Genomic DNA, 14,990 nt, shown 5'->3' with positions numbered 1-14,990 from the left:
AAGACCAAATAAATTGGTTAGTCTCTAAGGTGCCACAAGTACTCCTTTTCTTTTTGCAAATACAGACTAACACAGCTGTTACTCTGAAACCGTCCACTGACTCAGTTACACAAGGGTTGAATTAGCATTGGAGCACTCCCATATAGCTAAGATACAGCATTGAAAAGGAGGGGTTGATACAAGCTTATAGTTCTACAATTACTTGTACTGTTCTGATAATGAAAAAGTTTGTAGGAGGGAAATAGAGCAGATGACATCTCACCAGTAAGCCTCTCCCTCAGTGCTGATGTGAGTCTTTTAAATCATTTCAGTTTCATCTTCAGCTTTTTGCTGTTTCAATTGCACATTGGTGTGGAACAGACTCTGAAGGAGGCAGCAGAGGTAAAGAGGCACTTTCTCCCTTCATATGCCAACCTATCCTGTTCAGCCAGGCATCCACTCTACCCAGTGTGTGGCACAGGCGAATACCATAATCTCATCTATTTTCTTCCCAAAAGTGTTTTAACCCATGAATGAAAATATCCTGCAGTTGCACCCCTCCTCCTTCCATTACTTTACTTCTCCCAATAACAGATAAGCACCTCGGCTCAAAAGAAGCTTGCCATTAACAAGTTTGTCAGCTTGTAATCAAGTCAACATTCCAACAACTGGAAAAAAGGGGTTAGTTAGCTACCTAAATAATTATCAGAGCAAATCAGTAGGGTCTAGAGTGACTGGCTAGGCTTTGCCCTTTCTCTGACACCTGAAGGGAAGGGAGGGGAGGGGAGGAAAGACTCCTATGAGGTTCTCTGGAGAAGAAAAAATGGACAATATTGCTGTGTTAATCATGTTAATTATATTTTCATCATTATAATGCTAAGTGGAAATACATTAGCTTGTATTTAGTGGAAAGGAATAATTTGTCTTCAACATATGATTAAACCATGTAGTTTAAACATGTGAGTGTAAAGTTTAATTAAAAATGGCCCACAAAGTAATGGATAGTAGTAGTCTGATAAAGATCAAATTATATAGCTGCTATTGTACAGTAACAGTTGCCTAAGCCAGGTCAGTGTATATACCCTGTCATATAATATATTTTGGCAATGCAGTCGGGTAAGGCTAACATTCATTAGAGACTCCCTGACCAGAAGTCTTACACTAATATAGACTAGGCTGCTGTGTAGAATTAGTAACCCTGAGTAAAAGAATTAAAGATTTAGAAAAGCTTCCTGGGAGGGCCGCAGGGCCTTAGCTTATAAAAAAAAAAAAAAAGATCTTGTATAACATTATCAATATCTACTTTAAAACATTCCCACAATGGTTTTGGTACTGGCAGTAGTTGCTGAGTTGCTACATTAATTGTTCAGTAATTCAAACATACAGTATTTTGTGTGTGTGTGTGATGTTGAGCTGTTTCCAGGGTTCCTTGATGGGGATTTACATTCCATGACTCTTTTAAAGAGAGCATGGTCATACTTCATATTTCATCTGAGGACATTCACCCTTTGGAGCAGTCATGGTTCAAAGGGACTCTCCTCTCAAAGTTTGTAATGCTGAGTGTCACATCAGCAGCCGTTCGAGTGAAGTGAGATGCAGAATCCTCACCTGCACTTGGCTGGGATGTGGGGTCTGCCACATATTTAATGCTAGAGAGAAGCTTTTCAGCTATAACTAATATTCTGTAACGTGAGGCGAGGGAGGGAGAGTAGTGAAGAAAAAGGCAGGGCTGTCTAGGAGTTAAAGCGGCTTACTTTGAAGCTCTTGTGCCTCCAGACATACACTCACATACAGAAACCCAAGGATTCCATTATAGGTGCACAGCAATGCATATCCATGTAGAACAATACATGGTGCATGCATACCAGCCTGCAAAACTGGCCTTTGGAAACTTCTTACAAGTCAAAAGCCAGCCAAGCAAGAACTGGCTAGCATGGAGTTAGGAAGTGCTTTGTCAGGACGACTGCATCAGTGGGCCTGTATGTTACCAGTGTTGGTGAGAGACTCTAAGGGGATCTGATCATCTCCTCATATACATGGATCATGTATAACATTCCTGGTGACTTTGAGCTATGCTTCAACACAACTGTAGGGACCACGCATGAGTCTTGGCTCTTAGCTCCTCTAATGATGTCCTTTCAAGTGGGGAGTTCTGTATTCTTTCACACTTCAGAAAGCACAGAGATAAGACACTGAGCAAGAGGAACCTGCCTTCTAGCCAAGAGAGGGACCAAGTCCTTTGCAAGGATGGGGGAAGATCCATCCAAATTTGACCTTACACATTAACAGAACTGGTAATTGTTGCTCTTCAGAAGAGGCTGACTGCTATCTCCTTGGTCACAGGACTCTTCACAGCAGCCAGAGGGCTCACACACGCTGTCTTCCTCCGAGCTACTGGGGAGGTTTGTATAGTCCTTAAAGTAAGAAAGGGCAAATAAGTTTCAGTCCCTTGAGTTTACTTAAACCCAGCTGTGGCCTAGTTCTCCATATCACTTGCCAGACTGAAATGCTGCTGCTTCCACACCCAGGAGACTCATTATTTATATTTGTGGATTTTCTTATCTTTTGGGGGGACATGCTGAACTGCCTTTGATTTCAGTAGGCATTGAATGTACAGGAGCTGGACACGACCCTTGTGGATAAGGCACTAACTAGACTTCAAGATCCCCCCACGTAATTGGTTAATACAGTATGTGCTCTTGATATTGCGTCTTCTGTGGTATGACTGTAACTGGTGCCATAGCTGGCAAAGCAGAGAGGCCGTGACACTTAGAAGTTCTTGTGCATCTCGAACTATGCACAGTTTTTTTTAAAAAAAAAATCACTTCAGCCTTCTAAGCACTTAATTGATTTACAAGCTGCTACTGGCCAGGCAAGAGTGTGGCATGTTTAAGTGCAGGGGAGCTACTGTTGATAATCAAGGACCTGCTTAGGTGCCTCCGAGAGAGCAAATCCGTGCTTTCTCCAGGGCCACTGGGATGTACCAGGGTACTGTTCATGAGGTATGGTACCCCTTGTCTCACTGCTTCCATGCCACTCCAGGTTAGGAGTGACAGTACAGTTTCTACCACCAGTTGCCTGTGTGAAATGAATGGAGATGTAGATGTCTCCACACCACAGAACATCATGGCTACTGGCAGCCTCAACTGAATCAGCGTGGTGGCTTACCCATTTTCTTAGCACTCACTAGTAGTCCCTAGTGCTGAAATAAATGGATGCCATCAGAAAACCAGTGCTGCCAATGTACCTATGTGAGGGGCGAGTTGGGGGACTGCGTACTCCAGTTCTGTACCTTTCCACCAGCACTAAAAAGTGTTTGTTTTGATTAAAAGATGAGAAGTGACAGATAAGGCAGGGCCCTGGATCGCTGGTGGATGGAAAGGAACATCCCTTTCTCTCCCCCCACTTATCTGCACCTGAGTCTCCAAAGCATCTCACCTGTTCCTTGTTGGCATCCAGTTGCTTTTGAATGAAATGGTATATTTGGTCAAAGGTGGGCCGTTGGGTGGGTTGCAGATTCCAGCATGCTTGCATGATGCGATACCTGCAGCATCAAAGAGGAGTAACAAGTGTGAGCTTCACTTTGAGCGATGGGCATGCTGACATGGCTCAAGGCTCTCCCAGGGAGCTGTAATAGGATGGACATACTTCATGCCTGGGGTGTATGACCTTTTGGCTTGAGCCAGCCTTCACCCTCTCTGTGCACTTACCTTACATGCTTGTGACGAGTAATTAATAAATATTGGTAAAGTGCTTTTGAGTTCCTCAGATGGAAGTTGCTCTAGGAGAGAGTACAGACTACTGCTAGAAGCCTAAAGAGCCAGAAGCCACGCATTCCTGCAGTGCTCTATGGACTGTATATTATAGCTTGCTTCTTTTCTGTGAGCTGCAAGAATTTGTGTTTTCACTCCTGCCTTCAATTTGTAATGGGATTCATTTGGATAAAAAAACATTTCCTTTAATATTTACAAGGTGGTAGGTGGTGCTATGTCATGGGTGGTTTCTGGAAGGAAACTACAGTCCATCCCCCGAAAGCCCCATGGCTGCATGCTCGTATGTCCAGCGGAAATATGCCTAGGCAATGGCATTACTGCCAGTAGCATTACGTGCCATCTTAAGCAGCAAAATGACAGGCTCTGAGCAGAGCTGGGTCCGAAACAAAATCTCAGACCAAACACTCCCAAAAACTGGGTGCTGTTTAAATTAGGATGGAAACTTTGTGGCTTGAGTGTCTCTCTCTAGCGCTAGAGTCATTAAATCATGAACTTCCCAGCAGTAGAACTCATTGGCCCTCACTACCCTGAATAACCTAGCGCTAGCTTTTTCACTAGCTGTTGTGCCTGCTTCCTTTGCTACCCATGCATTTCCAAGTGGCTGTACTTACATTTCCATAGGCGCAAAGTCTGGTCTAGCCATCTGGTACCCCTGCTTCACCATGCTGTAAAACTTGCTATTCACCAGCATGCCAGGGTATGGGCTTTTACCTGCAACCACAACAGAAAACAAGCTATAGTTTAGAGCAGACATGATAACGAGAGATCTTGCAATCAAACTCAATATGCAGCATGCCTTTGAGTGGTGCTGCAGGAGTTTGCATGGACTGAGTTTCTTGTGACCGAGTAGGACAGTTACTGTGGCAGGTTGCCGATGGTAACAGACACTGACAAGGACCAGTAATTTGTACAGCTGGTGTTAAACAGGTTGCTTTGGTCCTACCTCCCAAAGCCCAGTTTCTCAATCAGCCCTTCCCCAATCTCTACTTGTTGCCTAAAGACATTTGTGTATCGGTAAGTGATGGAGGTTGAGAATTCTGAAGGATCCTTCCTTACCCAGCGAAAAGATCTCCCAGAGGAGGATGCCGTAGGACCACACGTCGCTTTGCACAGTGTATATGCAGTCAAAGATACTCTCTGGGGCCATCCACTTCACCGGCAGACGGGCCTGCAAGGGCAAAATGCTCCACTCAGGGGACAACTTGCTTACTTGCACTACAATTCTAGTCCTGTTCTCTCCTGCTCCATCCTCCCCGCCTTAAGCACCCTACACCAGCAGTTCTCAAACTCTGGGTTGGGACCCCTGAAGCCCAAGCCCCACCACCTGGGGACAAAGCCTGAGAGCTTCAGCCCTGGGCAGTGGGGCTTAGGTTGCAGGCTCCCTGCCTGGGCCTGAAGTGCTTGGGCTTCAGTTCCCCCCCCACCCACAGGGTGGTGGGGCTCGGGTGGGCTCTGGCTTTGGTCCCCCCTCCTGGGGTCATGTAGTAATTTTTGTGGTCAGAAGGGGGTCGCGGTGCAATGAAGTTTGAGAATCCCTGCCCTACACCTCAGCTCTGCTAATGCTCCCAGTTACTTACGTTGCCTTTGACAACATAGTTTGAATCATTCATGATGTCCCTCGCCAGCCCGAAGTCACAGATTTTGGCTACCCGTCCGTGGGTCACTAGCACATTCCTTGCTGCCAAGTCCCGGTGGATGCACTGGACAGAACAGATGGCAAAACAGCATCCAAATAAAATACCCTGCTACAGTGATGGAACACTCTCAAAACCTCCTTTCTTCCCTCTAAGAAGGTAATTGCCCGCCCAACAGGTGTGGGGCAGATGAATTCATGAAGCCCTTTGAAAAATACTAGATGTCAGCAATTACAATTGCAGGTGCTCTCTCATATTTTATATGTGCCCCTTCCTACAATTTATTATCAACATAAGAACTGCCATATGGAATCAGACCAATGTCCATCTAGTCCAGTATCCTGTGGCTGACACCAACCAGTACCAGAGCTTCAAGGGGGAGTGTACAGAACAGGGCAATTTGGAGAGATCCACCCATCTCCTCCTGGTTCCTGCAAGTCAGCGGTTTAGGGTTACCCAGAGCATGGGGTTACATTGCTGACTATCTTGGCTAATAGCCACTGATGGACCTCTCCTCCATAAACTTATTTAAATTCTTTTTTGAACCCAGTTCACTCCACTTCACTTCTGAAATGCTTCATACTACATCCTGGAATCACTCGGCCCTGCCCTCAGGTGCCATGTTGATGGAGTCTCAGATGTATGGGGGTCTTTGCAGACCATGTCAATGGAGAACACTCAGTACGTTTGCTCTTTTTTAAAATGTATATAACCAGGTTCAGGCAGAAATCTCAACTATCACTTCTGTTCCTTTTTCCTGGAAAAAAAAGGCTTTAGGTGCGGGACCGTGCAGAGCCTAAGTCTTGACCTAATGTAAAAGCCAAGTGGAAGAGATGTGAAAATGGCACACAACACACACACACACAAAATTCAGTTCAGTAATTCTGCACTGATCTAGCGAGCTGTGCACGTAGAACTGCAAACACTCAAAGGGAACTATTAGTTGTTACTCTCCATGAAATACAGGCAGGATTACAGAATGAAATCTAAACTGGGTACTGGGTGAGGCCACATCAGCAAGGAAGACCCATTATCCTGCGACCCAAAAAAGTGGAAGTTGGATGCTAGAGGCCTCTTTGCTCGCCCCCTTGCCCAAGATGGAAGGGGCATGTATCCACAGCAGCAGTTTACTCAGAAGGCTCAAGGACAGAGATTCCACTCCAGTTCACAAGGCTGACTATGTTTTGCCCCTCAGATCTTTATGCTCTGGGCTAACAGTGTGTTTCTTAATTAACCTGGTAGGCAGCCCTTGGGCCACCGTCCTCTTTGCCACTTACATTTTTTGAGGCAAGGAAGGCCATCCCCTGGGCCACCTGATTGGAGAACTGCAACAGGTCATACAGATCCAGGGGCCGAGTATCCTGTTCTTCCTTTGCACTCTTGCCTGGAACAGAGAAGAGCTCTTTATGGTTAACCCTTCTGGCAGGAGATGTAAGTGCTGCGTGCACTGGATCCTGGCCCACAATGGGGAATGATACAAGCAGTATGCCTATCAGAATGCAGAGCCCAGTGGAAGACGGAAACCATACCTTGTAACTTACCCCCTGCTGGCGTGGAGTCTGATGGCACAGGTCTCATTTCAACATAGGTCTCCAAACACTGGCTTGCAAACCCACTATCACTGAACCAGAGAGAACAGAGAGGGGACAAGTTGTTAAAAACAATCAGGACTATATCTGTCTGTTCATCCTTTGAGCCCAGGGTGCTGAGCAGAGAAAACACTTCTAAGTACCTGTGAGGTTTGGCGTATTTTAAAAGCTGAACTGCAGAGCAAATGCCAGTAGTGATCTATATACCCCATGCTAATTAGATTGTGTGTGGGAGCATTCAGCAAAGAAATAGACTGTAACTACCCTTTCTAGAAATGCACTTTTCCTTCTGTAAAAGGTACTTCCTGAATCAGTGTGACTGGCCAGATCTCCTTCTGAGACATGACACTAACTGCAAACAGTGGAATAGTTTTGACTCAATAGCTAAGATGGGGGGAAAGACGGGGGAGAATGGACAAGAAGCATAAAATTACATTTGTGTGGAAAACATTATCGGTAATTTTCAGAGGTTTCTGAAATGTGCTAGTCATGATTTTCCACTCCAAGGCCTGGCCAGGTGCATTCTGGCTTTACAGAGGATTTAAAAATATTACCTGTACTTTTTTTTTAAAAGTGAAATATTTCTACATGTGAGTACCATGACCTCCCAATCTCATGCCAATAAAACCTTCCCATTGCCTCCTGTTGACAGGCATTGGAGTTCTACATAGAATCGTAGGACTGGAAGGGACCTTCAGAGGTTTTCTAATCCAGTCCCCTGCACTCAAGGCAGGACTAAGTATTATTCTAGACCATCCCAGACAGGTGTTTGTCTAACCTGCTCTTAAAAATCTCCAATGATTGAGATTCCACAGTCTCCCTAGGCAATTTGTTCCAGTGCTTGCATGTACAATCTCCAGTCCTGAGTCTTACCTTCGGACATACTTCTTCTCCAGATAGATGTTTTTGTAATCGGCTGTGCTATCCAGAGAGGACTCCAGGCTTGAGTCCTGGATGATTATGGACTCTGCGTTCTTCCGCAGGAAATTCAGCAGATCTCCATAGCGACAGTACTCCGTGATGACCAGAATTGGGCCTAAAAAGTAGGAAGTGGTGATCACCAAGAGGTGATTTCATTGCATCCTTTCTCTCTCTCTCCTGGAGGCCTGGTTTCCTCTTTAGAATGGCAGGCCTGGATGTGTGGGGGTGAATAGGTGCATGAGTACATACATAGGTTTGGTGTGAGTTTCCATCTCTAGTGAAAATGGTAGATTCCAATAAATTAGATAATCTTGAGACTGCCGCTTCAGTTCAGATATGGGTCTCCATGCTAATACTCCCTAATTCTTGGAGCCTGTCTAGGCAACAGGATGGGCAGCTCTGCTAGCTCAGACAGGCAGACTGGTTTACACATCCCTTAGGGAGCTCCCTGAAGAAGAAATAAACATGGAAAGCCTCCACAGGAATGTTCATAAATTTAAGGCCAGAAGGGGCCATTATGATCATCTAAGCAGACCATCTCCTTGCGATTATAAGGGGAGTCAGCAACTTAAGACCTGTGTAAAGCCCCTAGTGTTCCCCTGGGGGTGGAGGTGTCACTGAAAACAGAATTCAGGAGGATGTCTACTGAGGCTCTTAGAGGGAATGGTGCCAGCACATCCTACCTCCATAAGTACAGGCTCCCAGCAGGTTCACAATGTTCTCATGGTGGCCCAAGTGACTCATGATTTTCAGCTCAGACATAAGGGCCTCCTGTTCATCTGTGTGGGCTGTTGCTATAATCAAATTGGAAAAGATTACCTCAAGTCTGATGGGAGTAGGGACAGAAAGAGAGAAGAGGTGGGGGGAAGGAGAAAAGGGTGAGAGAGAGCTGGGGGAGGCAGGAAAAAGGATGAAAGAGGAAAAAACGAGAGAGAGGAAAACAGTGGAAAAATGGGGATGGAGAGAGGAGGAAAGAGCTGAGGCATGAGAAGATGATGAACATGCTTCCTCTGCCTGGATATATATCTGCTTAGGACAGCTATGGCTGTCTTGCCAAAACTGGTGCCTAAAAACCATGCATTTTAATCCATTAGTGGCAACCAGTGCAACAATCACATCTCAAATTCTGTGCACATGTGTTCGTGTTTTCAGTGTGCCTTGCGCTGCAGTCTGCTCTTGACTTACATTTGAGCATCTTCACAGCCACTTTGAGGACAGTGTCTTCCTTCCCCAGCCCGAAAGCAGTGGCTTCTACCACTTTTCCAAAGGCTCCTGCTCCCAGGGTCTTTCCTACAAAAATAAATGTGCTCAGAAGAACCAACCAACCAAACAACAACCGAGTGATGGTGATTTTCAAAAGAACTGCTTTGGACAGACCCTCCGGACGGCCTAGTGACATGTCAGCAGCAGAACCCTGGCAAGATGCAGAACATGTGAGCAATATGGAATCCACAAGTGACATGGAGCTCTGCCCACATGTATGGGACATTCACTGGGAATGAAGGCAGAGTTGTAAGGAAGTAAATGTCCAGACATGGGATCAGTCTTTCTTTACATGTCAGAAAAAGTCTGGAGAGGGTGATCTCATTCTGAATGTGTGAGCCTGCATGTGACAGGTCGGGGCAGAATCATAGCACCCTAGCTCTGTATGTGAGAGCACATGGAAAGCTGCAGAAAGAGTAGGATCATGTTGTTTGTAGTTCTGCATGCAAGAGGACGTGAGCGTTTGGATGGGGACAATATTGTATTGTATTGTTCTAATCCTGTATGCAAGAGAACACAAAGGTTTGGACATCGTCAGCACCCTTTTAGCTTTGCACATCAGAGAATCTGGATCTCAGAGTTGAATCACCGACCAACAGTAGAGAAGCTCTGAATGTTTCTCACCAAACTGCAGGTTGTTCCTGGGGAATTCCCATTTCTCATTGTAAGGCAATTGGGTGGGGTCAATAAAGATGTAGTTATTCCCTTCGCAGGCCTCAATGATCTTCCACCGCACCTGGTATTTTGGTTTCTGTAAAGAAGAGAATCTGATTAATCAAGATTCCTTCTCCTGCTCTACAAGGCTCTTAAAAACAATGCAGCGTATCACAGTGACTTTAAATCCCCACCACATTCCCTGGGGCATCACGTAGCTCCACAGATCTTGTGGAGAGTCCTATTTTTATACCATCAAGGGCTTCTTGCTTTTGAATGTGGGGTGAATGGAAAGAAAGCTGACAAGCTGGTTCTAAGCATTATGACCTACATCATGGGTCCTTCTGGCTGGTCGTGAAGCCTGATTGTCCCCTGTTCTTGGTTGTATATTAAGAACTTCACATTCCACCAGCTGAGGTCGGCACTTAGGCTGGCACTCCCATTTTCCTCCTCAAGTAGCAGCAAGGGGGCCTGCAGTGTTCTCAGAAACTGTCTGTCGACTCTCTTTTCATTCTCTGGGCAAGCTTGCTAGAGCATCTGGGAACATGGTGCTAGAACAGCTGGTGTGTACCACAAATGGAGGAAGCACATCTCTAGATGGTTTGAGTGGGCAGCAGATGTCAGCATAGTAAGTGCTTTCATTTCAGTGGAAATCTCCTAAAGGAGCCTCTCTTCCTCCCCATTGCATTCCTGAACCAGCACTGCCTGACTCCATTTCGCTGAGCACAGCACTGGCATGTGTTTTGTTCCTTTTAAAACAGAGAAATAGAACTTAGCATTTCTCCTCTTCTGCCTGTGTCTGATTCCAGCAGAAGTAAACAGGCAGGGAAGGGGAAGGCAAGCTGCTCTTGGCGGTGGACAGAAGCAGCCATCAGCTTGATATGATTGTTGTCAATATCACGTCAGAAGGATGGGAGAGACCAGACTGATGTAAGGAGAAAGAGGAAGTGAAATAGTTTGGCATTAGAGTGATCTGTGCTGCCCACCCCCATGAGTGAAGGGGAATGAGACATCTCCTCCTCTGTCTGCATAGCAGGGCCTAGAGGTCTTGTCTTTGCCCACTAGCAGGAGTGGAGCGTGCTGGCTCAATACGAGCCATGACCACGATGATTCACTCTGCGGCCAAGTTCCTGGATGTGGAAATTTTTCCTCCTCCACCACTTCTTCCTCCTCCTGCTGCTGCTGGGCAGCTGCAGACAAAGGTGAGTCACCCATGTGGATGGCTAGGGAGCTGAGTGGGCCACAGGCATGAAAGGGAGAAAGACTGAGGTAGATGGACACCACCTAAGGCTAGGGCAAGTTCTCTGTGTTTCCTGGCTAGACAGTCTTCCCTTCTTCCTGATCCAAGGTCTAAGAATTAAACACCTGCATCCACAAAGGTCTGTCCAATGGTAGAAGAAGGCAGCAGGTCCAAGTCCCCAGAAACTGCTGCAATGAGGGTAGGTCCTACATGGCATCAAAGGTGTGCACCTGGGTTTGGTTTACTGTAGACCGTGCATGCAGGGGGAGCATTGCTGATTTTTTTCTCCATGAATCGTCTCAGGCTGCAGGGATCCAGGCTGGATTAAGAAACCCATCAGTGATGCATCCTTTCAGAAGCACCTCCTGTTTCTCTTTGTGTTCCAAGACCCTCCTAAATTCCCAGCATCATCGGTGCTGGGCTTGGTTTCAGGTCCCCACTGGCCTCTCTCTCCATATCAGTGGCTGAGGGCTTGTTCCTTCCAGTGATGGTAGAATGCAGAGCTGAGGTCTCAGTTACTCTGCCTGGGACTGAGGTTTCTCAGAACTGAAGACACCTTTTCTAGCTTTTCCTCATTTTGTAAGATATTCCATGCTAATTATCAGCTTAAACAGACAAGAAACAGGAGTTCAACAACTGAGGATAAAGTTCCCTTATGCTCACTTGCTGAAACACATGCAGCAGGGCATGTAACAAGAGCTATGGGGAAACAAAACAAAAAACAAACAAAAAAAACCTTCAACCCTGATGGGAAAAGAAATCCTGTTTTCAGCAGTTGTGCAAGGACGGACAGTTTGTGGTTTATTGTCAAAATTCTATCACTGATCTCCCCAAAGCAAGAGACAGCTCTAATAGGCAAAATGGGGGCAGTTCCTGTGTGAAGACAATAGAGAAGTCTCACTAGAGACAACTGGGTGTTAGCATTCCCAGCATCCACTGTCACTGTGGAAACAGCTTTTTGTTTAGTGGGGAGTAGGGGAAACTGAGGCAAAATTGCAAAACACTGGCTGAAAAGGCAGTTTTGCCCTCCAGTGAATGCATGTTTCAGCTGACCCATTCAAAATACTCTTACAGTTTACATGAGACAGTTCAGAGAAGCAGGAGCTAGTACCTTTGCCCAGTGCTCTAAGTAACATCCTGCACAGATTTGTGAGCCAGTGACACTGGGATGAGTCACTTGGGGAGCAAGAGTCTGTACCATGTGTGGCTTGGCTTTTGCGGGTTTGCATCAGACTTCCACTGGTAATGAGAAGTCAGGTTTAAGCCACGTTCTTGTGGTGGGAGAGGGGCCTGGAGGCAGGCACAGAGTTAGAATTCCTCCTGGGGTCCTAGGGGAAGAGCCGTGGGCTCAGGGCCTGGTGATCATTCCCGGATCTTACAGTATCCCAGCTAAGAGTCAATGGAGCTTCAGTGAGATGTCAACTCATTGGCCCCGATCCTGAGGCTCTTAACTTCCATGGATTGGAGTGGAATTTAGAGGAGCCTAAATGCTTTGGAGGATCTGGGCCATTGTGGCTCCTGGGCAAACCCACTGGCTGCATCGCTGGGTAGGGGCAGTGCTGCGTATACGGACATTTATACATGGGTTACAGTCCTCTCTCTCCAGAGAACAGGAATCAGAGTCTGACCTGATTATATTTGTACAGCAGGAAGAGGAGCAGCAGGAGAAGCAGGACCAATATTGCCACAGAGGTGGAGAGAATGGGGTTGAAGAGCTCATGTGAGCGCATCCATGTTCTTCCTAGAGGAACAAAGGAAGGATGGTGAGAACCAGCCGTTCAGATGTTTACTTCACTAGAGCGTCATCCATGCTAGCATTTTACCCAACCAGGTATTTGCTCTAGAATCCCCCTGTACATAATTACACGGGAGTGGCCCCAGAGCTGATGTGCTGCCCCCAAAGGAGTCGGGGGAGGGAGGTCTTAATTTTTCAAGATGAAAGATATTGTCCTACAAAGTATATAATAGAAACAGGGACGAGTAACAAAAACCACCCAGCCCTTCATAATACAGGGACAGCTCCTGGGACCCATATTCAGTGAGAATGTGCCAGAGTAAAATGCTTTTGAGTAAAGACCTCAGGATTTGACCCAGAATGATTAACAATAAAAGGAGCCTATTAGTCCATCTGCCCAGGGCCAACGCAGGCCTGTTCCATACAGAATGTTGTCTCGTGCTTCCATTCACATATCCCTCTGTCCTGACCTGCATGTGGGATATCAGCACCAGCAGATGCATGTCCCTTGTGTTACAGTAAGCACTAGCGGAGAGACAGGACTGTCATACAGTCCTAGTAGAACCAACTGCCCTTATAAACCCAGGAAATATAACGAACTTCCCCCTTATCATCTACATCTCAAGCATCTTGTTGTGTGACTTTGCCCCGGCGCTAACCTGGTTCATATGCACTAAGGGGTGGACCAAAAAATCTCACTGTGGTAGGAAACGGAGGCTATTATGCATTCGATCTTCATCAGTATTTTACTTATAAATGTAACAACTAAAAGCAGGTTTCAGAGCCACAGCCGTGTTAGTCTGTATTCGCAAAAAGAGCAGGAGGACTTGTGGCACCTTAGAGACGAACCAATTTATTTGAGCATAAGCTTCCGTGGGCTACAGCTCACTTCATCGGATGCATACATAGTGATGAAGTGAGCTGTAGCTCACGAAAGCTTATGCTCAAATAAATTGGTTAGCAACTAAAAGCAGGTTCTTCTGCTGAGCAACGGCCATTTTGGGGGATGTCTAAGATGGGAGGTTTCACTGTCATCTCCACAGCAGCCTGCAAAGTGAAGTTTCACTCTGGATTAAATTAGCAAATCCATATAAATACCTGAGAAAAATGGTATGGCTTTGAGCGTGAAAATGAGTGGTTTGGCACATTTTCAGTCTGGGCTGTGTGTGTGTGTGTGTTGATGCCCTCTACTGGAATTTGATGTGCCGATATAACAGTTTCTTTTGTCATTGGTGTTGCTTGTGTAGCTAAGTGAGTAGCCTATGTTTGTAGTAATAAAAGTCTTGAGTTGAAATCTCTGGGTCTCCATATGATAGCGCCTTATGTAGGGGATAATTATACTCGTGCATTACCTTCTCTCCCAGATTTCACAGGGTCAGGACAACAACATGCAGCACAGCAAGACCTAGCCTTAGAAATCCAGGATTTACCAACATACCTACACTGCTATGGGGCCGGAAATGAAATTTCCCCCAAGGCAGCAGATGTATTTGGAAATACCAGTATGAATGGATTAGATTAAACTCAAAGATGTGTCTTTTCCCCAAAAGAGCCACTTAGGACCAAGAGAAGGCCAGGCGATCTGAAACAATGATATTTTCTTCTTGATTTCATTAGGTTTTAAATTTGCGCTGACAGGTATGTGATTTTGGGTGTAATTTCAGGAATTAGTCATGCATCTCCTATTGACGTTCTAAGGAGTTGTGTGTGGCTAAAACCCCTGGCACTCCACTAAAGATTTACGCATCATCCCCTCCAGCATCCAGAGGATTCAAACCCAAACTCTCCAGGTCACCAATGATGTCCTCATGGATGCAAGCAATGAAAACTGAAGTCCTCCTTAGCAATATGTTATTGGCGAGGGGAGGAGACATACTTAATCCCTTCAAGTTAGGATTGATCTGATTGCCCTCTTAATGAACTCAACAAGAGCAAAAAGAAAAGGAGTACATGTGGCACCTTAGAGACTAAAAAATTTATTTGAGCATAAGCTTTCGTGAGCTACAGCTGAAGTGAGCTGTAGCTCACAAAAGCTTATGCGCAGATAAATTGGTTAGTCTCTAAGGTGCCACAAGTACTCCTTTTCTTTTTGCGAATACAGACTAACACGGCTGCTACTCTGAAACCTGTCAACAAGAGCAGTTATTGGGGCATTCAGAGTGTATGCACAGGAAGACTGTGTTGCTGGCACAGAGTGCCCGA

The 14,990-nt window shown here is 45.9% G+C and overlaps 1 protein-coding gene across 2 annotated transcripts in view; it reads right to left on the bottom strand.

The window, feature by feature from the left end:
• Window positions 1–797: 797 nt before the first annotated feature.
• The window catches only part of CSF1R (colony stimulating factor 1 receptor), a 31,176-nt gene continuing 16,983 nt past the window's right edge, over window positions 798–14,990 (bottom strand). Inside the window, exons 10-21 of one of the 2 annotated variants that reach the window (XM_074960308.1) lie at window positions 12,682–12,794; window positions 9,784–9,910; window positions 9,082–9,186; window positions 8,580–8,690; window positions 7,849–8,011; window positions 6,916–7,007; window positions 6,664–6,770; window positions 5,330–5,452; window positions 4,809–4,920; window positions 4,364–4,463; window positions 3,418–3,523; window positions 798–2,393 (exon numbers count right to left, since the gene is read on the bottom strand). In XM_074960308.1, coding sequence (XP_074816409.1) covers window positions 2,262–2,393; window positions 3,418–3,523; window positions 4,364–4,463; window positions 4,809–4,920; window positions 5,330–5,452; window positions 6,664–6,770; window positions 6,916–7,007; window positions 7,849–8,011; window positions 8,580–8,690; window positions 9,082–9,186; window positions 9,784–9,910; window positions 12,682–12,794 — 1,391 coding nt within the window. In that variant the 3' untranslated portion in view covers window positions 798–2,261. The remainder of the gene's footprint in view (window positions 2,394–3,417; window positions 3,524–4,363; window positions 4,464–4,808; window positions 4,921–5,329; window positions 5,453–6,663; window positions 6,771–6,915; window positions 7,008–7,848; window positions 8,012–8,579; window positions 8,691–9,081; window positions 9,187–9,783; window positions 9,911–12,681; window positions 12,795–14,990) is intronic. The other variant, XM_074960309.1, reaches the window with a different exon arrangement.

This window comes from Natator depressus, chromosome 8 (assembly GCF_965152275.1).
Source record: "Natator depressus isolate rNatDep1 chromosome 8, rNatDep2.hap1, whole genome shotgun sequence".
NCBI classification, from domain to species: domain Eukaryota; kingdom Metazoa; phylum Chordata; order Testudines; family Cheloniidae; genus Natator; species Natator depressus.
Note: the sequence above shows the minus strand (reverse complement) of the source record. Positions and strands in the feature narration are given on the sequence as shown.